The sequence below is a fragment of the Polypterus senegalus genome, chromosome 9 (assembly GCF_016835505.1).
Source record: "Polypterus senegalus isolate Bchr_013 chromosome 9, ASM1683550v1, whole genome shotgun sequence".
NCBI classification, from domain to species: domain Eukaryota; kingdom Metazoa; phylum Chordata; class Cladistia; order Polypteriformes; family Polypteridae; genus Polypterus; species Polypterus senegalus.
In genome coordinates, this window is record NC_053162.1 from 78,918,661 (window position 1) to 78,943,650 (window position 24,990).

Genomic DNA, 24,990 nt, shown 5'->3' on the forward strand with positions numbered 1-24,990 from the left:
ATGGGTGTGAAATATAGATGGATGTATTGATTTTCTTACTTTTGTGTTATGTTTGTATGCTTTACTATTTTACATTAAAGACAAATGTAAGAAAACCTTGCCTTTCTTCAGAACTGTCTGAATGCTGCGGTATACAGTATTCAGTTTATTGTCTAGACCTGCCAGGAGAGGACTGCTTTAATTTTGATTTAAAGATTAAGAAAGGCTGCCAGGCCATGTTTTAGGAGAAAATGCATAAGCTTACTAAGGTATATATCAATTTCTTCTTATCATTCTGCATAAGCACCCTAGTGCACTTTTATCAGAAATAATTTGTAAAGAGTTATAATTCAAATTAACTGTCTTTTTGCTAAACTGATTTACATCCTTGTTGGACATGTATGGAAAGCATAATAGTTTTAATACACACAGGTGAATGCTGAAACCAGGAAACAAGAAGCAACATTTTCAATCAAATCAGTTAAAACGTTAGTTTTAGCATCTTATTAAGAAATTAAGTGGAATATAAAGCCAAGGACATAGTGGCCCAGTGAATTAGTCCTGCTGCCTCATGAATCAAGTGTGCTGGGGTATTTTACCAACATGGAATTTGTATGTTGTGATCCTCTCCGCATGTGGTACTGTTGATTTCCTTACACATCCCTAAAGATGTGAATGCCAGGTAATTTGCCAATTGATTGTATGTGAGTGAAACCTACTGTGGACATGTTACTGCATTGTGATTGAGGTTGATGGAAAGGATTCTGGTCCCCATCACCTTAAAGTGATTGAAGTAAGTTTGGGAATGTTATATTATGTAAAACCAAAGTCACACTGACAATTATCACACTATGTTCCATACAAATTAGTTTAATTAAAGACCTTGGTTTGATTTAGTTTATACTTTACCTAAAAATAATCTTAATAGGTTTGAAAAAATTAGGTGCAGATGTGCATGGCCTTTTTCAAACATAGCAGGTTTGTTTCTGTGTTGGTAAGAACACTGAAATCCGAACACTACAGTACCAGCAACTACTCTGTGGTTTGAAGTGAATGGTTGATGGCTTGAACATCTGTATTAGTATCAAGAAAATGAAGTTAGTGAAAAACACATTAAAATACATAATTATTATTTTGTTAGCATTGGATTTCTTAAATCACTAATATCGTTAATTTACTGTGACACATATAAAATGAACATTATACCAATTAACCAGTTCTGCACCCTGTCATATGCATGTGTCTTGTATGGGAACACTGTAAGTCATATTTGTTGTTTTGCTTTTAACTGTGTAAATTGGAAGTGCTCTCTTCCTACTAATAATCATTGTATATAGAATTTTTTTCACCGGAAAGTTAATGGTAGAAGTTGTAATGAACTTCATATGATAAGGGTGGCATGGTGGTGCAGTGGTAGCACTGCTGCCTCGCAGTAAGGAGAACTGGGTTCGCTTCCCGTGTCTGCGTGTGTTTCCTCCGGGTACTCTGGTTTTCTCTCACCGTCCAAAGACATGCAGGTTAGGTGGATTGGCAATCCTAAATTGTCCCTAGTGTGTGTGTGTGTGTGTGTGTGCGCCCTGTGGTGGGTTGGCGCCCTGCTTGGGGCTTGTTTCCTGCCTTGCGCCCTGTGTTGGCTGGGATTGGCTTCAGCAGACCCCCGTGACCCTGTGTTACGATATAGCAGGTTGGATAATGACTGACTGACTTCGTATGATAATGTAGTTTATTTAAAATGTAGAAAATATGAGAAAATACCAAAATAAGCAATTTAATAAGTGAAGGGAATGATACCTGGAAGTGCAGGTTTATTCACCCTGTATCATAACATCATAGAGTCTGTTCTTACAACATGCATAGGCAAAACTGTATTTGGCTTGAGAATGTGAATTTGCCTGCAATAGGACTAAACTGATTACTGAATAAAATTAGGTTTTTATGAAGTAATATTAACATTAGCAGGCATTGTGGCACAGTGATTAGCCCTGAATGGATCCCGCAGTGATGTAGCCAGTCATTATCAAGGTTGAGATGTCACATATCCTGAATTGATATTCTTTAGGTGTACTACTTTTATCTAGCTACATCCAAACAATGTGCATGTTATGTTGATTGGCAATTCTGTGTGTCAGTGTGTAAAAGTAGACCCTGTGGTAGATTTTCATCCTATCCAGGATTAGCTCCTGCCTTGTGGCCCTGTGACATTGAGTTAAATTGAAGAGATGTGAGAATGTTAAATCAGTTTCTGAAGTAATATTGTCTTGCACCATTTTGTACAAGCCTTGCATCATGGTTAATTAGGTATCTGTAAGCGGTTGATTATACCATGCTTGGAAAAGCATATGCTGCATGTGGAGATAAATGTATCACTAATGAATGACACCTCATATCTGCTTCAGTCCGCACTTAGATAATATGCCTTCAATTTTCAAGGAATAGCTCAGTTACCGTAGCAGTCATATAGTTTCATGTTCAATTATGATATCCTTTGAAATGATGCTGTTACGTACAGATATTTCTATTCATGTTTTTTGATTATATATTATGCAGATGAGAAGATGTCCTAATAACTTTGAAAAACTACTCTTTTGTATTTCATGTTGAAAACAATAAATGCAATGGTTTCCGCCTTGTGCACAAAGATGCCAGGACAGACAAGTAAGCAGGTTCAGTATGTGTTAGATAAATGTATGGATATTACACTTTAATGAAAACATATATGTGCAAGATCCTTTACAAATCATTACAAAATTATGCCTATTAGGTGCACAACATTAATATAGGCTTTTTAAAAGTTGAAAATAATTGATTCATTGTAGTTTTTTTTTATTTTTACAGGAAAGTTTTAAAACGGATTTTACTGGGAGATCTGCGAGGAGATGAGACTGTCTCATTTGCCAAAGAGGCACAGCTTCTTTCCAGCTTACAACATCCAGCAATTGTTCATTTCTACAGTAGTTTTGCAGAGCTGGACTCCTTTTGCATAGTCACAGAATACTGTGAGGTACTAACTTTAAATGTATTCAAATGTGAAAAGAGAGTTTTAAAAATAATGCATGTCAAGTCCCTACTATTTGGAATAAACTAATGCAGATTTCAGATTTAACTTCATAAATAATTAGGTAAATTTTAATCATAGCTATCAAGATACATAGGCTCTGTTTTTCTGCAAAGTTGAATCTAAAGTTGCTGCATTTAGTTCAGCTCCCCTTGTCCCCGAGTGGTAAAAATGTTAGTTAAACCTCAAAATCAATGACATTTGGCCTATTAGAACAAACTAGATGAGAACGGACCGTTCAGCCCAACAAAACTTGCTAGTCTTATCCACTTAATTCTTCTAAAAACCTTAAGTCAACTTTTGAAAGTCCCTAAAATCTTACTGTCTACCACGCTACTTGGTAGCTTATTCCAAGTGTCAGTGGTTCTCTGTAGACACTGTAATCTGCTGTTCCATTGCAGTACAACGTTACCCTTATTCCCTGTTCAATTTAATAGTATTTCGGTCTTGGAAGTCAATAGGTATCTCAGCCTTTAGAGATCCTTATTTTGTACAATATGTTTACAGCTTTTAATCAACTTTGCCATTAATATGGAATTTCCACAACAGACATATTTTTCTATTTACAAATTAGATAACTGTATAATAATGAATTTGTCTAACTTTCTTAACACATTAAAAAATATTTTCATTTAATTAATTTTTAAAAATAATATTGGTTGCATTTCCAGACTTTTGTCAATTAATGTCATAGTGCTTACATCTATATCACTTTAGAAAAAATGCTGAGAAAGGGACATCTGTATCAATATCTCAGGCAAGGAGTAAAAGCTGATAAATCACAACATTCATTCATCATCAATATATGTAAAACACACCATAATTCAGCTAAAAATTGTACACCAGAAACACATCTCCAAATTAAAATGATCCAAAATATATCAAGGATTGAACCCTTATTGTGAGGGATGCCTGGTTGATCAAGTCACACATGGGAATATAGTTTGGGATGGTTCAGATTTAAAATCGTTTTGTACAAGAATGTTTTCTTATCTATGAGTGGAGGATTTAAGTCATCCCAATTCCTATTATAACAGTGTTTAAAGTTATTTTGGACAGGATTAGACCATTAAGTTGTCAAACTACTGTGATTTCCTACAATGCATTGTGTGTCAACTAAGCTATGTTTGTTACATGCTGAAACCTAATAATAATAATAATTCAATACATTTATATAGCGCTTTTCTCAGTACTCAAAGCGCTATCCACACACAGAGGAACTGGGAAGTGAACCCACAATCTTCCACAGTCTCCTCATTTGTTGGCTTTTTATTTGAATCAATTTTTTCCTGAGGTCAAAAGATTTTTAAAACTAAGGTGGCTGGTTGCCAAATAAGCAAAATGTCAGAATGTGATGTTTATAATTTTCATTAAAGTAATGTATCATTTTGAAATTGTTATCCCTAACATTTAACTGTTTATTATTATTGTTCATTGCATAATGCAGAAACCAGCCTTGAAGGGGATGTAATCATAGTGAAAGAATAAAACCTAAATAGTGTGAAATAATTAAGTAACATTCTAAGATTAATCTATTTTTATATATGAAATCCAACGTCTGTCCGCTTTTCACAAGAGAACTACTTAACGGATTTACATCGGGTTTTTTTCTATAATTTGTTAGAACATTCCGATTGATTTTGCAACTTCTGTCATCGCACTAAGTATAACAGTTCACTTATGGTACTGATATATTTGCACAAATCCGCGAGAGACGCTGCAGGCCAAGGGGTGAGGGCAGGGCCCTCCTCACTCATGCACCAGCCTTGGTTCCAGTCCATCTGCCTCTCGCCATGTGTTGGAGCGTACCTTGCATCCGCTTAGCTAGTGATACCTGTTTCAATAGACATTATCATCTACACCAGGGGTGCTCACACTTTTTCGGCTTGCAAGCTACTTTTAAAATGACCAGGTCAAAATGATCTACCTACATAAAAATTTTATTTATATATATACTAGCAAAATACCCGCGCTTCGCAGCGGAGAAGTAGTGTGTTAAAGAAGCAATGAAAAAGAAAAGGAAACATTTTGAAAATAACGTAACATGATTGTCAATGTAATTGTTTTGTCACTGTGCATAACAAAACCTGGAAATATAAATAAAATGTGTTCCTTTCAGCAATAACAAATCAAATCATTCAGTTGTCTTTGCTCATATGTCATTTTAGAGCTGGACGCCTGGCATCTTTTTTTGGCAACAGGTTCGTTTCTGTTTGGTGTGAGGTTCTGTGTTGTGGAGATTTTCAGGATGGATTGCAGGTGCTCATCAGTGAGGCGACTCCTGTGTGCTGTTTTGTTAGTCTTTATCACTGAGAAGAGCTTCTCACACAGATATGTGCTACCAAACATGCACAAGGTTCGAGCTGCATGTAGACGGACTTTTTTTGTTCTCCAAAGTCACCAAAGCGCCGTGCAAAATCAGTGCGCAGTGCGCTCAGTTTATCAGCAAAGTGCGTATTTGGGAACACCGTAGTGACGACTTGGTTTAACATTACTTGGCAACAGGGTTGCACTGGTGCATTTGTGTCTCCCATAAAAGCAGCTTCACTTGAAATCACTTTGTGATTGTGCACGGGTAAAAACGTCCGCTGAAGTGTCAGATTCTTATTTAATTCTTCTGCTTTCTGTATCTTCTGCATTCCATTCAGGTTACCCTGATGTTTTGTTTCATAGTGCCGTCTTAGATTAAATTCTGTAATTACAGCCACATTAGCTCCACAAATGAGACACACGGGTTCAGTAAACATATACTCAGCCTCCCATCGGTTTTTAAAGGCTCTATTTTCAGAATCAACTTTTCTCTTCAGCATCGTGTGAGCTAGCTTCGCAACAACTTGCAGCATCATAAGCTAGACTTGATTAACGTGGTAAGTGTTCGGCAAGGCAGCTGAAGCGTTGCATTGCATTATGGGATCTGTAGTTTATTGTGTTACCAGCGCTTCATATACCCGGGGCATTAATAACAATAATACAGTATATAAAATGATCTCGGGCGGATATAATTACACGCCGGGCGGATGTGGCCCGCCCTTGAGTTTGACACATATGGACTAAATAGAACTTGAAAAGATATATTTTTTCAAATGTGATCGCGCAATTCAGATCGAGTTGACGAGCACTACAGCCTGCATGCCCGCGTATCGCAGCGGAGAAGTAGTGTGTTAAAAAAGGTAGAAAAAGAAAAGGGAACATTTTAAAAATAACGTAACATGACTGTCAATATACAGTATTTGTTTTGTGAGTGTTACTGAGTGTTGCTGTCATCAAGGATTTGATTATCATTATTTCTTTCAATCAGGTTCGTATTTGTAGGATGTGTTGTGTTCAAGTTACATTCCGTGTTTGTCAATCGTTGTAAAGATGACAGGTTTCTTTCATCAATTCGTTTCTTACTGCATCAAATAAACAGCTCGTCTTCTTCTTTATCTGAGACCTGACACACTGCATGCACGGGTTTTTTTTACACTGTCTTCCTTTAGCGGGACATTGACTTTTTCCAACGTGTGCTTTGTTTCCGCAGTAGCTGGATTTATGAATATGCTTGTATCAGACGCTTCATATTTTTTGCTGCCTTTTCAATTGTGTAATTCGGTTTTGTTCAGCGCTCTTTGGAACTGTTGCTTTTTATCTGTGCACTGCGTCAGTTCACGTGAGCCACTCGGTGTACATGCATCGAAGGTTCCCAGCTGTGCTGGTGCCATCTCGTGCTATGTCCATGGCTGTATTTAATGTTACCTTAGTCCTTTCTCTCGCAGTTTCGCTGAGTTTGTGTCAAACACCACCCTGACCATCTCATCTTCCTCTCCATAAGCACAGTCCTTCACCCGTGAATATTTAGTGGGAGTTTGCTATTGGATTGCCGCTGACGGACGGCCTTATATGGGCAGGCACTAAATTACAAACGCCAGCGGAAGCCTGTCTATGAACTTAATTTAAAGTGTAGGTTTACATCGTGCTTTGTTTCTGAAGTAGCAGAACTCATGAATATGGTTGTATATGTCACTCGCTCGCTTCTTATTGTTTCGCTGCCTTCTCAATTATATAATGCATGTTTTCTTCAGCGCTTTTTGGGCCTCTTCCTGGTTTTCTATGTACTGCGTGATTACGTGGGAGGCGTGATGATGTCACACGAAACTCCGCCCCCACGGCGTTCAAGATCATCTCCATTACAGTAAATGGAGAAAAACAGCTTCCAGTTATGACCATTACGCGTAGAATTTTGATATAAAACCTGCCCAACTTTTGTAAGGAAGCTGTAAGGAATGAACCTGCCAAATTTCAGCCTTCCACCCACACAGGAAGTTGGAGAATTAGTGATGAGTCAGTGAGTGAGTGAGTGAGTGAGGGCTTTGCCTTTTATTAGTGTATATATATATATATATATATATATATATATATATATATAAATATATATATATATATATATATAGTGGTCTATGGCTGGGATGACAGGTGGAGCTCTCCCTGCAGCATGGAGGTGCCCTGATTCAAGGACGACGGAGTTTTCCTTTACAGCCCTGCTGGATATCACAGGGGCCAACAGAGGGCGCTGCAGGGAGGCCCAGAGAGTCGTATGTGCCCTATAACCTGAAAGTATATCTTAGGCAAAGCGACAGGGGAAATGACGTGCTTCTGGGATGAAGAAGAGGAGTTTTTATTTGACCCTGAAATGCTAGAAAGTCACATGGACTGCAGATTCAGAAGCACTTCCGGGTCAAGGACTATAAAAGGACAATAGGAAATCCCAGACGTTGAGCTGAGCTGGGTGGAAGTGTGGCAACGCGTCTGGGAGAGTGGAGGAATTGTTTATTGTGTATTGGATTTATTTAATGAGTATTGTGGAGTGGAGGGTGCTTTGTGCACTGTGTATTAATAAAAAGTTGAATTATTTGACTTTTACCTGGTGTCTGACTTATTGTCTGAGGGCTCAAGGGAGCGATAGTGCCCCTAATCTGTCACAATATATCTATACTAATAAAAAGCAAAGCCCTCACTGACTGACTCACTGACTCATCACTAATTCTCCAACGTCCCGTGTGGGTGGGAGGCTGAAATTTGGCAGGCTCATTCCTTACAGCTTCCTTACAAAAGTTGGGCAGGTTTCATTTCGAAATTCTACGCGTAATGGTCATAACTGGAAGCTATTTTTCTCCATTTACTGTAATGGAGTTGAGCTCGAAAGCCGTGGGGGGCGGAGTTTCATGTGACATCATCACGCCTCCCATGTAATCACGTGAACCGACTGTCAACGCAGTATGTAGAAAACCAGGAAGAGCTCCAAAAAGCGCTGAAGAAAACATGCATTATATAATTGAGAAGGCAGCGAAACAATAAGAAGCGAGCGAATGACATATACAACCATATTCATGAGTGCTGGTACTTCGGAAACAAAGCACGGTGTAAGCCTAAAGTTTAAATTAAGTTCATAAACAGGCTGCCGCTGGCGTTTGTCATGCCCACGGGTAATGCGGGATACAAGTTTAATGATAGGACGCAGGATATAAACGAGAGTTTTGATCACTTTGTAACTAAGTTAAAATTGCAGGTGAAGGGCTGTGCTTATGCAAATTCTGAGAGACTGTGTTTGTGGGGATTTGACAGTTAAGGCGGGTGGGGGAGTCACGTCATCATCTCCCCTCCCATTCACCTCATTTCGCTCTGAGCTGAGCTCCGCAGCTAACGCTGTGTTACAGAAGCGAGTTTGTGACGCTGCCACCAAATACTCACAGAAAAATCCACAAGTTAATACACACGCTGTCTCTACAGTTTCGCCACACTGAATCCTCCAGGCACTACTTACAAAAGGTTACATTGACAATCGTGTTACGTTATTTTTAAAATGTTTCCTTTTCTTAGCACAAGCACTGCTGAGAAGCTTCGATGCATGTGCTTCATAACACGTTAAAAAATCACGCATTTAATCACACTTTGCATTACAAACAAAGGGGAACTTCTGTCAATGCATGATTTCCTGGTACACCTATTACACTGATCAGCGCTTCCCGGTTCATTTTACCCTCGCACCCCCTTGGTTTGAGAAGAAAAATGAAAAAATATGAGGTTAACACAGAAAAACAGATCACCAATTGAAGCTTTATGAATAATCGATTCGACTTCAATAATTGTTTTGGTAAAGCCATACTCAGTGTAATCCTCCTTCCATTTTAAAATTTTTCCGCCACTAGCCATGATTAAATGACCGGTATAAAAGTAAGAGCGAAGCGAGGGTGACTTATTCAGGCAGGCAGGCAGGCGACAGCTCAATAGCTCGAATTTGGATATAAGTGGGTTCTATTAAGTCGCCAGAAATATCTTTGTTAGGATTGGAAGTTGAATTTAGTCTTTAAATTACTATGGTAAAGAAAAAGTTATGCAATGATGACTAAATTTAACTATATAAAGTCAAAACTTGTATATATAAAGTCATTTCTGAATATATAAAGTCAAAACTTGAATATATAAAGTCAGCGCTGGAAAATATAAAGTCAAAACTTGAATATATAAAGTCATTCCCAAATATATCATGGTCATATTGACCATGGTTTTCTCTTTTCCTTGCAGCTGTAAATTAAGCTCATTCAACATGTTGGTCAGATCGGAAAAGAAATGCCATGTCTGATCGTTATTAAGTTGCTTGTATTCTACATGTTTAATGACAAGGAGAAACTCCTTTTTTCTCCGGCTAGGGGTCTTGAAATCGCAGCAGCCATCAGCCTCAACGAAGGCATCTTTTATCATGTCACCATCTTGGATGGACTTCTTATGCTTAATGATCGAGTGACTCACCCGGAACGATGCTTCGGTGTGTCTGCCTTTGCTTTTGAATTCAGCCGAGTGAAAAATGACAGCTGTCCAATTAACTGCAATTTTAGTTCTCTCTCCTTTGTCTTTCTCAGATCGCTTTTTGGAAGGAAGTCAGTTTCATAGTTTTTATGAACAGTTTGAAAGTGCCTTTCCACATTTTCCTTCTTTGGAATAGCAATGATAGATTGACAGATCAGACAAATGCACTTTACTTGTGACATTGTGAGAGACAAAAATCCTCTTCCAATTCCACATCCAGCCCATAATCAACAATTTTTTTTAAAATCCCTTCTTTAGTCGATATAAATTGGAAGGCTAACTAGATCACTTACTATAGATAGTCGGAGTTTTGCAGTAGCTTGTGCATTTGATCGTGCGTGCAGGATGACCAGTGTGTTAGAAGAAAAGAGATCTCAGACTGGCCGCCCTGTATGTCAATCAAGTGGCACAGGGAGGATATATGATAGACTAACATTTAAAAAAAATTTTTGAATGCAGCGCGATCTACCTGCACTCTCTATCTCGATCTACCGGTCGATAGCAATCAACACATAGGGCACCCCTGATCTACACATTGTTAAGGAGTAATGTTTGACGCTTTTGAGAGAGATATCAGAGCTACATGTGTTTTAAAAGGTACCTGCTGAGTGCCAGATATCACAGCCACGTGTTTTTCTACCCACACAGGGGACGCTCTCAGAGCTGAACACAATCAGATACAGAGGCCTACTTTCCACTTGGCCAGAGTTACTTTTTTTTTTTATTGATATTTAAACTTTGTCCTGTTTGACTACTATGTAGGCGGAGCCGTGTGGAAGAGCTAGTCAAATGTATAATTTGCACAATTCAAGTAGACATTATATGGAGAAAAAATACTTTTCTTAAATTTAAGCTAAGCTAGAAACAAATATGAAAGTAAAGATCATTTCAAGTCAACATTGGATAGCAAAATTCATATGATGAAAGCTGCAGAAACAATGCATTTTAACTTAGGTTAGATGTGACCAGATCTTGGACATATATGCGATTTTTAGAAAGAGAATTCCATCCCTAATCTTTTTAATCTTATTCTAATACCGTGTTGTTTGTCACACTCATGCACACACCTACGCTGGATCAGATTAAAATCACCAATTAACCTAACATGCATGTCTTTTGGGTATAGGGGAAGAGCTGTATATTTAGAGAAATGACACAGATTAGGGATGAACATGTAGTCCCCTCACAGCAACTACACCATACTTTAAACCCAGACACCTGAAGCAGTGAGGCACTAATGTTAACCATTGTGCTGCACTGGAAAGGCAATGATAAAAGATCAGTTAAGTAGATAATGAAAATGGACTGGTAAAATTCTATAATACAATTCACATGTTCATGCCTTTGTATTTGAAAGCTTGGATTAGGAAGTTAAAATAAAAAGAATAGTTAATATAATTATTAGGGCTTGACTTGATTATAAAGTTGTCATAATCTTGCAATCAGCCATTGCAAAAAAAATTGATGTTTGATTTAATATTGAATTATGTACTGTGGTCGATAGGGGGCGCGCTCACTCCCTTGAACCCCTGTCCACGACTCCAGACACCAGGTAAAAGTCCCAATAATGACTTTATTAAATTTCCACAGTGCACAAAGCACACTCTCCACCACAATACTCATTAAATACAAACACTAATCACAATAAACCAATCCTCCACTCCCGGACGCGTTGCCACCCTTCCACCCAGCTCAGCTCGCCGTCTGGGAGCTCCCACTGTCCTTTAATATCTCCTGACCCGGAAGTGTTCCTAATCTCTAGTCCATGTGACTCTCAATCACTTCCGGGTCAGGTACAAGTTCTTTTCTTCACCCCGGAAGCATCTTTTCTTCACCCCGGAAGCACATCATTCCTCTTGTCCACGTGTGCTTCTGGGGTGTAGGGAAAATATCCATTACTCCTCCCTGCAGCGTCCCCTAGTGGCCCCCATGGCATCCAGCAGGGCTGTGCATAAAAACTCCATTGTCCATGATGCCCTGCTGGTCTTCTGGGGACCTCCATGCTGCAAGGAGGGCTCCACCTGGTGGCTTGGGGGTATTGGCCGGGATAAACGGCCGTCCATCCTCCACAGTAATCCCCTCCCAGCGATGAATTATCATTCGGAGCGGCCTGCCCCAAGAGGGAAGTCTTTCTCCAAGAGGACATTCCGGTTGAGCCTTGACTAATCTTTGCATCTTGATCCCTGGAGAATCTAGGGGGAATATTATTCCAATTCGATATCTTGTCCCCCTTTCTGCAAGGACAGTATCGCCAAATGTGGCCCAACCTTCTGCACCCGTAGCACTGCCTCCGTCCTCCTGGTATTTTCCCCCTGTGGAACTGAAAACAAGGGGGAAACGTTAGGGCTGCCACTTCTCTTGCTGGGAAAGAAACCCCTGCCGCCTCTCCTTTTCCTTTCTTGTCAGGAGACCCCTGTTTTACTTTAGAAGTCTCCTGTTTGATCTGGGGCTTGTCTACAGTCTGAGTCTCTCTATTAGATAAAGAGAGACGCTTCACTGTCTGCACCCCTCTAGTTTTACAGATGACCGGTAGCGACGTCTTAAGGACCGCCTCGCTCCTGGAGCCAGCACTATTCAGCTGCCCCGGCTCGATCGTTCCTTCCTCCGACCGGTCAGTCATCGTAGCAATCTCCTTTGTAGGGTACGCAGTGTATTGGCATCCGCTACTTATTAAACGCGGGCCCAGATCACACCGCGTCCCTCTATTATATACGATACGGGTCTCGCTTACCTGTATCGCCACATCATTCATCTCGGGAGGCTCCCCATCAAATCGCCGTGCGTAAGCCGTCACCTTCTCTAATGGTGCTTTGGCTGCAGCTCCCAACTCCCCGACGATCTTCTCGAAACTCGTCAGGACCTGTAAGAAACTAAGTACGGGCTCGATCAGCTTTTCGAGCTCCCGTACGTTAATATTATTTACTTCCTCTTGTCCACGTTTGCTTCCGGAGCGTAGGGAAACTATCCATTACTCTTCCCTGCAGCGTCCCTTAGTGGCCCCCATGGCATCCAGCAGGGCTGTGCATAAAAACTTCATTGTCCATGATGCCCTGCTGGTCTTCTGGGGACCTCCATGCTGCAAGGAGGGCTCCACCTGGCGGCTTGGGGGTATTGGCCGGGATAAATGGCCAGCCATCCTCCACAGTACATATAGTGCATTGTACAGTATATTACTTATAGCAAATGATGTTTTGAATCTGTGTATGACTGTGCCCCTTATAGACTGATGTGCAGTATTTGCTGCTGGCATATATTATGTTTTACTCTCACAAAAAACTAAAGGTATAAATAAGTTGATGGAAGATATCCTGATAAGAAATCTTAACAGGAAGACTATCAAGGAATATAACAGGAAGATCACCCATCCATTCAGTCAGCTTCAATTCTTTACATTCTAATTAAACATTAGAGAACAATATCTATTCCAGTCATAATAAGATCTTGGACAAATAGACACATTTGAGGTCCAGTATGAAGTTTCCACAGTCAGTGGTGATTTGGGGAGCCATGTCATCTGCTGGTGTTGATCCACTCTGTTTTATCAAGTCCAAAGTCACCATAGCCGTGTACCAGGAAATTTTAGAGTACTTCATGCTTCTCTCTGCTGCCAAGCTTTAAGGAGATGCTGATTTCGTTTTCTAGTAGGACTTAGCACCTGCCCACACTGCCAAAAGTGCCAATATGTGGTTTAATGACCATGGTATCATTGCAGTTGATTGGCCAGCAAACTTGCCTAACCTAAAACCCATAGAGAATGTAATATTCTAATTTTCTAAGATATTGAATTTTGAGTTTTCATTACCTGTAGGCCATAATTATCAAGATGAAAAGAAATAAACGCTTGAAATATATCACTCTGTGTGTAATGAATCTATATAATATATGAGTTTCACTCTTTGAATTCAATTACTGAAATAAACTAACTTTTCAATGATATTCTGATTTATTGTGATGCACCTGTATGTGTATCCACATATAATATATACAGTGGAATTTTAGTCATGCTGTACAAAATGGCAGAGCATGTCTTGAAAAGTTAATTTAGCCTTGTGACTCTTAAAGCCAATTTTTGGGTTAAATTCTCAATGAAAGTTTAATTTGTGTTTTTAGCTGAATTCCTTGTTTAATAGAGCAGATTATTTCTATGGAATTTTCATGTGGTTGTACTAAGTGATTAAAAATATTTCAGGTATTTATTTTTCAAAAAGTGACAACAAAGAGCAAACAACAGTGTATTAGCTAATTATGTTGTGTTTTCCACTATTTAATTTTGAATAGAATAGGACAGAAACTACTTAGTAAGGTAACTCAGTAAATGACTTTCTGTAATTATAATAGTCAAATCTATGTTAAATGCATTATAAGTTTTAAGTATGATTATTTATTGATGGATAGATAAAATCTAAAATATCTGAGTTTGAATCCTGGCCTATTCACTGCCCGTGTGAAGTTTACATATGCACCTTGTAAGTTTTATTCCTGGAGTTAATTAGAGACTCAAAACCGGTGCAGTGTAAGTGAGAATAGGTGTGTATATTAGTGTTTTCTGCAATTAACTGATAATAAATTGTCTGGGGTTAGTTTAAGTGCCAAAGACTCCTAAAAAAGATTTTAAATTTTCTCTCATCTTAGGTTGGATTAGCTTGTCTCACTAAATTAACATAATATGGTTTATTTCATTTATTGTTAGAGTTTTACACAGTTGCAATTTAAAAATGTATCAATACAACAGAACATTTGTTTTTTTTGAACTAGTACTAGTGTTGTTCAACTTCATACAAAGAACTATAGGTACATGGAATTACCAAGTAGTGTGGTAGTCAGTAGTATTTAGGATACTTTTAAAACCCAAATGAGTGTTATTTTAGAAAAACTGAACAGAAATGCCAAGCTTAATTGAGTTAAATGGCCAGTTCTCATAAAAACTCAATGTTCTATTATTGTTTTTTCTTTTAAATACTTTACCTTCAGGGTGGAGACCTACACAATAAATTGTGTCAGCGTCAAGCTATTAAAAAGTTGTACTCTGAAAAACAAGTAGTAGAGTGGCTGATTCAGATCCTACTTGGTGTACAGTATCTACATGACAGGTAAATATTATTAGCCCTTTTTATCTTGACTAAATTTTGATATACAGTACTACTTACCGATAAGATATGTTTTTTGCCTGACAATTAAAAGAGTGGCTGTCTTTGTCAGTCTTTTGCAGTATGACCGTATAATTGTGATTAATGTTCCTATTGTACTCAGGGTTTCATCTGATAAAGACTGCAGTGCACTACTGTATTTTCTTTAATCATTCCTTTCCATTCAGCAAGGCTTCAAAAGTTATACTGCAATTTAATGTTGCCTTCCCAGGTGTTGTCCCTGTTTTGCACCACATGATTACTGGGATAGGCTCCAGATGTCACATGACCCTACCCCGCATGCTGTCCTGCATCAGAATGGGTTTTACCCAGAACCTCTGGTTTTTGTTACATTAATTAATGAGTCTGGGTTAGCCTTGCATGATTCAATGTGGGTATGTGTTCTGTGATGGGCAGGCACTGTGTTCAGGTTGGATCCTACTCTGTTCCTGATGCAACTAAGAGATGAATGGTTTTCTCTGCACTGTTTTCCGTCAGACTTTGTCTTTTTTGGTGCAGAATGCAGTAATACAAAGGAAAGACTAATAAGCAATGCATAAATGTGATGATACATTTTTCTTTATCATGTTTTTTGAAGATATGAGTAGAAGTGGTTCTATGTGAAGAGTGCTAGTGTTTATTCAATGATTTTGGTTAAGGTTTCTTGAACGTATTCTTTTACATGACAGGAATGATGCTAATCACTTCTTGGTGGTTCTGTGTGAGCACTTCCAAGTTATATTTCAGCATTCAATTTCTCCTTTCAGGGTAACAGTACTCAAACCCTGTGTAACTGCTAAATATCTTAATGAGCATGGTAATTAAGTTATCCATCTTTTGTTTTGTTTTGTTCTTTAGTCACCTCATCTAAACTGAATTCAACATTTATAAGATATCTTAATCTGATGCTTTTTTACACTTTCATAAGTATGTTGTGTGCAATTTTTTTATGTGTTAAAGAAATTTGTTTCACCCTATAGCTGTCAGGTTCATAAGAGATCAGGGGTATTCATGTGCATGGTACTTTGGATGTTTCCAGCTTTTTAGTAGATGCAGTGGTCTAGTAGATTGCTGATTTAGAAATGAGAATAATGTTAATGTATCGTTTATTAATAGGTGTATTCATGCTGTATACAATATGCTTACAGTCAGTCACTGTCCAACCCACTATATCCTAACAGGGTCACGAACAGCCAGCATAGGGCACAAGGCAGGAACAAACTCCAGGCAGTGTTCCAGCCTACCACAGGGCACACACCCACAACCACACCCACACACCAAGAACACACTAGGGACAATTTAGGATCGCCAATGCACCTAACCTGCATGTCTTTGGATTGTGGGAGGAAACTGGAGCACTCGGAGTGAAACCCACACAGAGAACATGCAAACTCCACGCAGGGAGGACCTGGGAAGCGAATTCAGGTCTCCTTACTGCGAGGCAGCAGCGCTACCACTGCGCTACCATGCTGCCCAATATACTTACAGTATTAATAAAATATTTCAATAAGACTTAACCATGCCTAATCAGAAGTAATGATCTTTATTTGCTTAAATTTTAGACTAATTCTACATAGAGATCTGAAGACTAAAAATATTTTTCTTAAGGAGAAAATGATCAAGATAGGTATGTATCTTAACAAATAAATGATAACGTATTAAACTTATTGAAATTTTAAGTGAAAGTACACTTTGGCACCAAATAATCCTGTTTTAAAATTACTGTAAGCTAGGAATATACAGTAAATAGATGTTTGATACTCAATCATTAAAAATATACAGTGTGCTGATGTAAATATAAAATAGTCCATACAATACCATGCATGCACAACAGTATTCAATGCTTTATATTGCTGACAATGTTTTTAACTTGTTCACAATTAGAAATTTGCCTAAGGAACAGCATAGAATTTTAAGAGACTGTAGATATTTGAAATACAATCAAATTATCCATCCATCATCCAACCTGCTATATCCTAACACAGGGTCTGCTGGAGCCAATCCCAGCCAACACAGGGCACAAGGCAGGAACCAATCCTGAGCAGGGTGCCAACCCACCGCAGGGCACACAAACATACCCACACACCAAGCACACACTAGGGCCAAATTAGAATCGCCAATCCACCTAATCTGCATGGCTTTGGACTGTGGGAGGAAACTGGAGCACTCGGAGGAAATCCCACGCAGACTCGGGGAGAACATGCAAACTCCATGCAGGGAGGACCCGGGAAGCGAACCCTGGTCTCCTAACTGCGAGGCAGCAGCACTACCACTGTGCCACCGTGCCGCCCTACTATCAAATTATTCCATATTTAATTTTTTTTATTATAACGATATTAATCAGGTAATTTAATTACCTTAATTAAAGTCATTATGTTTTGAAATAGTTAAATTATTATTTTATTTCAGATAGGGGTCTAATTATAGGCAAGCACAATGCTACTCCAAGAACACGGTCTGGCAGTTGATTGGATTCTGGTATCAGCCTGTGGTAACACTTTTTCCAATTTGTTGTAACTCTAGTCAAAGTTTTAACAGTCAAAGCTCGTCATAACCATTACATATAAATCCTATACAAATGAAATTTTTGAGTCTTCCCTTTCTTATTCTATCCCCATAAATTACACTAAGAAGCTTTCTTACTTCCACCCCCGTAACATATCCTGTGTTTGCTCATTCCTCTCATTTTCTAATGTTGAAAAACTTGTCCATGCTTTTATTTACAACTTGCAATGACTACTGTACCTCCCTAATGGCAGGTGCCTCTTCTAATCAGTTATCACAGCTCAATTTGGTTCAAACCTCTGCTGCAAGAGTCCTTACACAGACTTGCATCAGTGAGTACATAACAGCCATCTTGTTACACCTTCACTGACTGGCTGCCTGTGTCTTACAGTATTGTATATAAAATTCTAATACAAACCTACGAAGCTTTGAATGGCATTGCACCATACTGCATTAGTAACCTTCTCCATTATTATGTTCCTGTCTGCTCACTAAGGTCCAACGATTCTGGAAATCTTGTTCTTCCCCAGAGTAACCTGTGTTCTATGGGTGACCGGGCCTTCAGCTCTATTGTAGAAAGACTTTGGAACAAGCTCCCTAAATTAATTAAAGCAGCCAACTCAATTCATTCTTTAAAAAAACAACTTAAAACTAATTTGTTCAAGAAGGCATTTAACTTACTCTGACATTCTAAACCTTCTTTCAGTTTATCCTCTTTGTTTATAAGTTCAGGATAAGATTTATGTTTGTATCATAAATTATATTGTTTGTTCATGTTTTTTCATAGTATTTGTATTTTTATTTTATTCCGGTTTATTGTCACTTTTTCTATTTCAGTGCTTTTTATGGTCTATACTTATAGTTATTTAGTTTTATATGCAGATGTTATTTGTATCCAATGTTGTACAATACATACCCAGTCAGTATCTAAGCTAAAATTGTTGTCTTTTGTTTTATGATACAAAAATGAATCAAGATGTTAGTAGAGAAGGCTAACTGTGTCAACTTCACTCCAAATAGATATTTGAATATGGAAGGAGCCAAGTCATAATTTTCCTGATCTTTTAACTTTGAGTAACACTACTGTTTGTAAATTTCAGATGAATATCACTAGTATACTGGGTTTTTACAAATAATCTAAAGAGTATTTCTAAATATTGTATGCAGACAATAATTTACAGTAATTATCAGTGGCACAAACATTTTATTATTTTAAAAGTTTTATAAATTAAATTGAGTTCTCTCATTTTAGGAGATTTTGGGGTGTCACGAATTCTTGCAGGATCAACAGATTTTGCGAAGACATTCACTGGCACACCTTTTTATATGAGCCCAGAGATTTTCACCTGTGGTGAATATGACTCTAAGTCAGACATCTGGTAAGTGGAACAATTTCAAAGAAATTATTTATAGAAGTCTAAATTGAGAATTCTATACAATTACATTTGCAAGCAGCACTATCAGTCCATTGAACAATAGTATCAAAGTCCTGACTCAAATACCAGATAATTTAACAATATGTAACAATATCACTGTTAGCTTTCTATTTTCCTGAAGTTTATGATTTTATTGGTAATATGGTTTTGGATAATGCTGGAATATGTTGTGAATTTTCAAAAAAACACCTTTTTGCATTTGTTTTATTGATTTTTTTTTGTGATGGAGATTAATATATTTTTAATTTAGACTTGTTTTTGCCTTATTTGACAAAAAAACACTAAATTATCCAAGCAATTGATTCAATAAAAGAGAGCCTAAATAGGGATGCAATTCTAAGGTAATAACAACTTTGTACAGATATTTTTTAAAATGGCACTTAATTGCCTTAATGACTGCATTTAACCTACCCCGTCTACAGTTATCACAGTGATATGACAAGATAATTCAAACTCAGGTATACCTGATTGGTACTTTTAAAGGGTATGCTAATGGAATCTGCCACTCTTTCAGGTAGTTAAACCCAGCCATCTAATATTGAAACACTGCTTGGAAAGAATTATAGCCAATTAAAAACAACAGATGCTTGTGCATAATGATATTATTATCAAAGTTGTCAAGTATCACAAAAACACATTAGTATACACACACCTCTATTTTAGACTCTAAAAAGCTTTAGAAGTCCTATGGAAGTTCAACACACTAAACATTGAACTAAATGCTGCCTGTACAGGTTTTCAAATTTATTTATTTTAATATTCTAGTATGACTTGTAATTAATTAAGGTAAAGACTGCAAAAAAGTGTGAGTTTGACAGTAAACATTTGGATTGCATTTTTAAAACTGATTTTTCTGCTCTGAAATAAAGCTTAATGAAGGGGTTTGTTCATCATGACTTTAATGTACACACACGTTTTGCACCATTAAAACATATATTTTGCTATATAAATAAAAACTCTGTCATGCTAACATGTTTCAAGATAGATACACCAGTAACATTGTTACAGTATGCTGATATACAGTATATTTATACCTTTTTAATGTTTACTGTAGATAGCATAGAAAGCGATATTCTAAAAATTTGAATTTGCTTCCATTGTTCTATTTTTACTGAATACAATGGGTACTTTGTCATAGTGCCTACTGCTATAAGATTAATTGATTAATAATTGTAGGTATCCTAAATATCCCTCATATTTAATGAAATAGTGTAATAGGGGTTGAAAATGTATTTTAAAAGTGTAAAAGGTTTATGTTAACCGATATTTTTTGTTTTTTAAGTTTGTTAATTTCTTTTCAGTCAGTGAGTGCTGCTTCCAAAGAGTGTGAAATCACATTTAGTTCCTAAAAATATTAGCCTACTCAAAAAAATCCTTTCCTTTTGTTTGTGTGTCTGTAGTTGATGATTAGTCATGGGTTCAGTGCCAGGAAGTGTACTACTTACTGAATAAGCCTTTCGACTGGGAGAGTTCAGCACTTCTTTGAGGAATAACAGGGGTTACTAAACAAGTATTATATGAAGGAATAGCCAGTCCTGTGAAAATCTAAATGATTGATAAGTGTTAGCGCTGCTGCCTCGCAGTAAGGAGACCTGGGTTCGCTTCCCAGGTCCTCCCTGTGTGGAGTTTGCATGTTCTCCCCATGTCTGTGTGGGTTTCCTCAGGGTGCTCCGGTTTCCTCCCACAGTCCAAAGACATGCAGGTTAGGTGCATTGGCGTTTATTAGTGTATGCTTGGAGTGTGACCCTATGTTAGGATATAGTGGGTTAAACAATGACTGATGACTAATCATAGTTTGTTTATATCCAACATCATGTAAACACAGAAATGCCCATAAGCCATATCTCAGTGACCAATTGTTTGTGATTTTGTAAAGGTTTTTATTTAGTAATATTTACACAAGAAAGATGGATTTTGTCATTTTAGCTGCAATCATGGATAAAAGTAACAAAATAAATGTAGACAACAGGTTAACAGCTAAAACATTTTATAATCATACCTAAAACAATATTCTCAACATTTAAGAACAACTTTCAGAAGCAATGTAGAGATAATTACTTCTAATAGTTTTTCCTAGACATACCATATGTAGTATCTTTATGTACAGTGGTGTGAAAAACTATTTGCCCCCTTTCTGATTTCTTATTTTTTTGCATGTTTGTCACACAAAATGTTTCTGATCATCAAACACATTTAACCATTAGTCAAATATAACACAAGTAAACACAAAATGCAGTTTTTAAATGATGGTTTTATTATTTAGGGAGAAAAAAATCCAAACCTACATGGCCCTATGTGAAAAGTAATTGCCCCCTGAACCTAATAACTGGTTGGGCCACCCTTAGCAGCAATAACTGCAATCAAGCGTTTGCAATAACTTGCAATGAGTCTTTTACAGCTCTGGAGGAATTTTGGCCCACTCATCTTTGCAGAATTGTTGTAATTCAGCTTTATTTGAGGGTTTTCTAGCATGAACCGCCTTTTTAAGGTCATGCCATAGCATCTAATTTAGATTCAGGTCAGGACTTTGACTAGGCCTTTTCAAAGTCTTCATTTTGTTTTTCTTCAGCCATTCAGAGGTGGATTTGCTGGTGTGTTTTGGGTCATTGTCCTGTTGCAGCACCCAAGATCGCTTCAGCTTGAGTTGACGAACAGATGGCGGACATTCTCCTTCAGGATTTTTGGTAGACAGTAGAATTCATGGTTCCATCTATCACAGCAAGTCTTCCAGGTCCTGAAGCAGCAAAACAACCCCAGACCATCACAATACCACCACCATATTTTACTGTTGGTATGATGTTCTTTTTCTGAAATGCTGTGTTCCTTTTACGCCAGATGTAACGGGACATTTGCCTTCCAGAAAGTTCAACTTTTGTCTCATCAGTCCACAAGGTATTTTCACAAAAGTCTTGGCAATCATTGAGATGTTTCTTAGCAAAATTGAGACAAGCCCTAATGTTCTTTTGGCTTAACAGTGGTTTGCGTCTTGGAAATCTGCCATGCAGGCCGTTTTTGCCCAGTCTCTTTCTTATGGTGGAGTTGTGAACACTGACCTTAATTGAGGCAAGTGAGGCCTGCAGTTCTTTAGACGTTGTCCTGGGGTCTTTGTGACCTCTCGGATGAGTCGTCTCTGCACTCTTGGGGTAATTTTGGTCGGCCGGCCACTCCTGGGAAGGTTCACCACTGTTCCATGTTTTTGCCATTTGTGGATAATGTCTCTCACTGTGGTTCGCTGGAGTCCCAAAGCTTTAGAAATTGCTTTATAACCTTTACCAGACTGATAGATCTCAATTACTTCTGTTCTCATTTATTCCTGAATTTCTTGGCATGATGTCTAGCTTTTGATCTACTTCTCTGTGTCAGGCAGCTCCTATTTAAGTGATTTCTTGATTGAAACAGGTGTGGCAGTAATCAGGCCTGGGGGTGGCTACGAAAATTGAACTCAGGTGTGATACACCACAGTTAGGTTATTTTTTAACAAGGGGGCAATAACTTTTTCACACAGGGCCATGTACGTTTGGATTTTTTTTCTCCCTAAATAATACAAACCATCATTTAAAAACTGCATTTTGTGTTTACTTGTGTTATATTTGACTAATGGTTAAATGTGTTTGATGATCAGAAACATTTTGTGTGACAAACATGCAAAAGAATAAGAAATCAGGAAGGGGGCAAATAGTTTTTCACACCACTGTAGATATATTTTATTGCTTATTTTTTTAAAGTCATATGGTCCTGGAGAGAAAGAAATTCCTGGAGCAGTTTATGTGAGACTACAGAGCAGCTATCATATCTGATTTCCTGATGATAGGTGCTGGATGAAACAGGGCAGTTATCATCAGATGAAGTGATTCCCATTTTTTTTTCTTTAGCATTATTTGGCCTGTGGCACATGCTTAGTAGATCTTCCACATCAGCTCCAATATTTTGGCTGCCTGTTTGGAAATCTTGTGACTTTTCATTAAATTTTAATTTGTGAGTCCACTTAATCTGGGAATAGAGTTTATAGCATTAAGCAAATACAATAAGAGAAAAGTGCAGATTTATTTTTTCATGAGAGTCAAATACTTTTTTTTTGATTTTTAGATATTCAGAAGAGTTGACTCACTAAACAATCCACTTGACTTCTGTGACTGTCCTCTTTGATCCTCCCGACATACAGTCGTGGCCAAAAGTTTTGAGAATGACACAAATATTAATTTTCATAAAGTTTGCTGCCTCAGTTTTAATGATGGCAAGTTGCATATACTCCAGAATGTTATGAAGAGTGATAAGATGAATTGCAATTAATTGCAAAGTCCCTCTTTGCCATGAAAATGAACTTAATCCAAAACAACCCATTTCCACTGCATTCCAGCCCTGCCACAAAAAGACCAGCTAACATCATTTCAGTGATCCTCTCAATAATACAGGTGAGAGCGTTGACAAGGACAAGGCTGGAGATCACTCTGTCATGCTGATCGAGTTAGAATAAAGAGGTTCAATTGTTGTGAAGAAGGCTTCAGGGTACCCAGGAAAGTCCAGCAAGCACCAGGACTGTCTCCTAAAGTTGATTCAGCTGTGGGATTGGGGTATCACCAGTGCAGAGCTTGCTCAGGAATGGCAGCAGGCAGGTGTGAGTGCATCTGCATGCACAGTGAGGCGAAGACCTTTGAAGGATGGCCTGGTGTCAAGAAGGGCAGTAAAGAAGCCACGTCTCTCCAAGAAAAACATCAGGGACAGTTTGGTATTCTGCAAAAGGTATAGGGATTGTACTGCTGAGGACTAGGGTAAAGCCATTTTCTCTAATGAATCCCCTTTCCGATTGTTTGGGGCATCTGCATAAAAAAGATTGTCCGGAGAAGAAAAGTTGAGTGCTACCATGAGTCCTGTAACATGCCAACAGTGAAGCATTCTGAGACCATTCATGTGTGGGGTTACTTCTCAGGCAAGGGATTGGGCTCAGTCACAATTTTGCAACACAGCCATGAATAAAGAATGGTACCAAAACATCCTCCAAGAGCAACTTCTCCCAACCATTCAAGAACATTTTGGTGAGGAACAGTGCCTTTTCCAGCATGATGGAGCACTGTGCCATAAGGCAAAAGTGATAGCTAAGTGGCTCGGGGAACAAAACATTGAAATTTTTGGGTCTGTGGTCAGAAAACTCCCCAGACCGTAATCCCATTGAGAACTTGTGATTAATCCTCAAGAGGCGTTTGTACAAACATAACCCGACAATTTCTGACAAGCTCCAAGCATTGATAATGCAAGAATGGGCTTCCATCACTCAGTATTTGGCCCAGAGGTTGACTGACAGCATGCAAGGGCAAATTGCAGAGGTCTTGAAAATGAAGTGCCAACACTGCAAATATTGACTCTTTGCACCAACTTAATGTAATTGTTAATAAAAGCCTTTGAAACGTATGAAATGCTTGTAATTATACTTCAGTATACCATAGAAACATCTGAAAAAAAGATGTAAAAACACTGAAACAGAAAACTTTATGAAATAAAATACTTGTGTCATTCTCAAAACTTTTGTCCATGACTGTACATGTTTTATAATAGTAATGTCATTTGTGTACTTAGTAATGAACTGAGGCAGTTTCTACTGACCAATGGCCCTGGAGATCTTTTGATGTCAACACCTAAGTGCTTGGGTAATGACTGTTTCCAAACTCAGGTACAATATGAAACCTTAGGGATCAGTTAAAGAGCAAATAAAAACAAGAGGGAGCTGGTGTGATATACTGTCAATCCACACTTCTCTGTTGACTTTCATATTTTTCTAATATTACTCCATTTATACATAAATTTCTGATTTTTTTTTCACAGAATCTCCCTTACCAGTCATTAGTTCTAAATCTTGGGGAAAAAATTAGTTGGCAAAGGATTCCATATGGAATGACCTTATCTTTTGTATTTTATCAAGGGTTGTGTGATGTAGACTGGAAGTCTGTATACAGTAATCCCTTGCTACTTCGCGGTTCACTTTTCGCGGATTCACGACTTTGTGGGTTTTTAAATATAGTAGTAGTATTTCCTAGTCTAAGAACAACAAAAC

The 24,990-nt window shown here is 38.0% G+C and overlaps 1 protein-coding gene across 1 annotated transcript in view; it reads left to right on the plus strand.

Moving 5' to 3' along the window:
- The window catches only part of LOC120535456 (serine/threonine-protein kinase Nek11-like), a 233,992-nt gene that overhangs the window by 39,096 nt on the left and 169,906 nt on the right, over positions 1-24,990 (plus strand). Inside the window, exons 3-6 of the mRNA XM_039763333.1 lie at positions 2,815-2,980; positions 14,849-14,967; positions 16,566-16,630; positions 18,761-18,887. Of these exons, the coding sequence (XP_039619267.1) occupies positions 2,815-2,980; positions 14,849-14,967; positions 16,566-16,630; positions 18,761-18,887 (477 nt within the window). The remainder of the gene's footprint in view (positions 1-2,814; positions 2,981-14,848; positions 14,968-16,565; positions 16,631-18,760; positions 18,888-24,990) is intronic.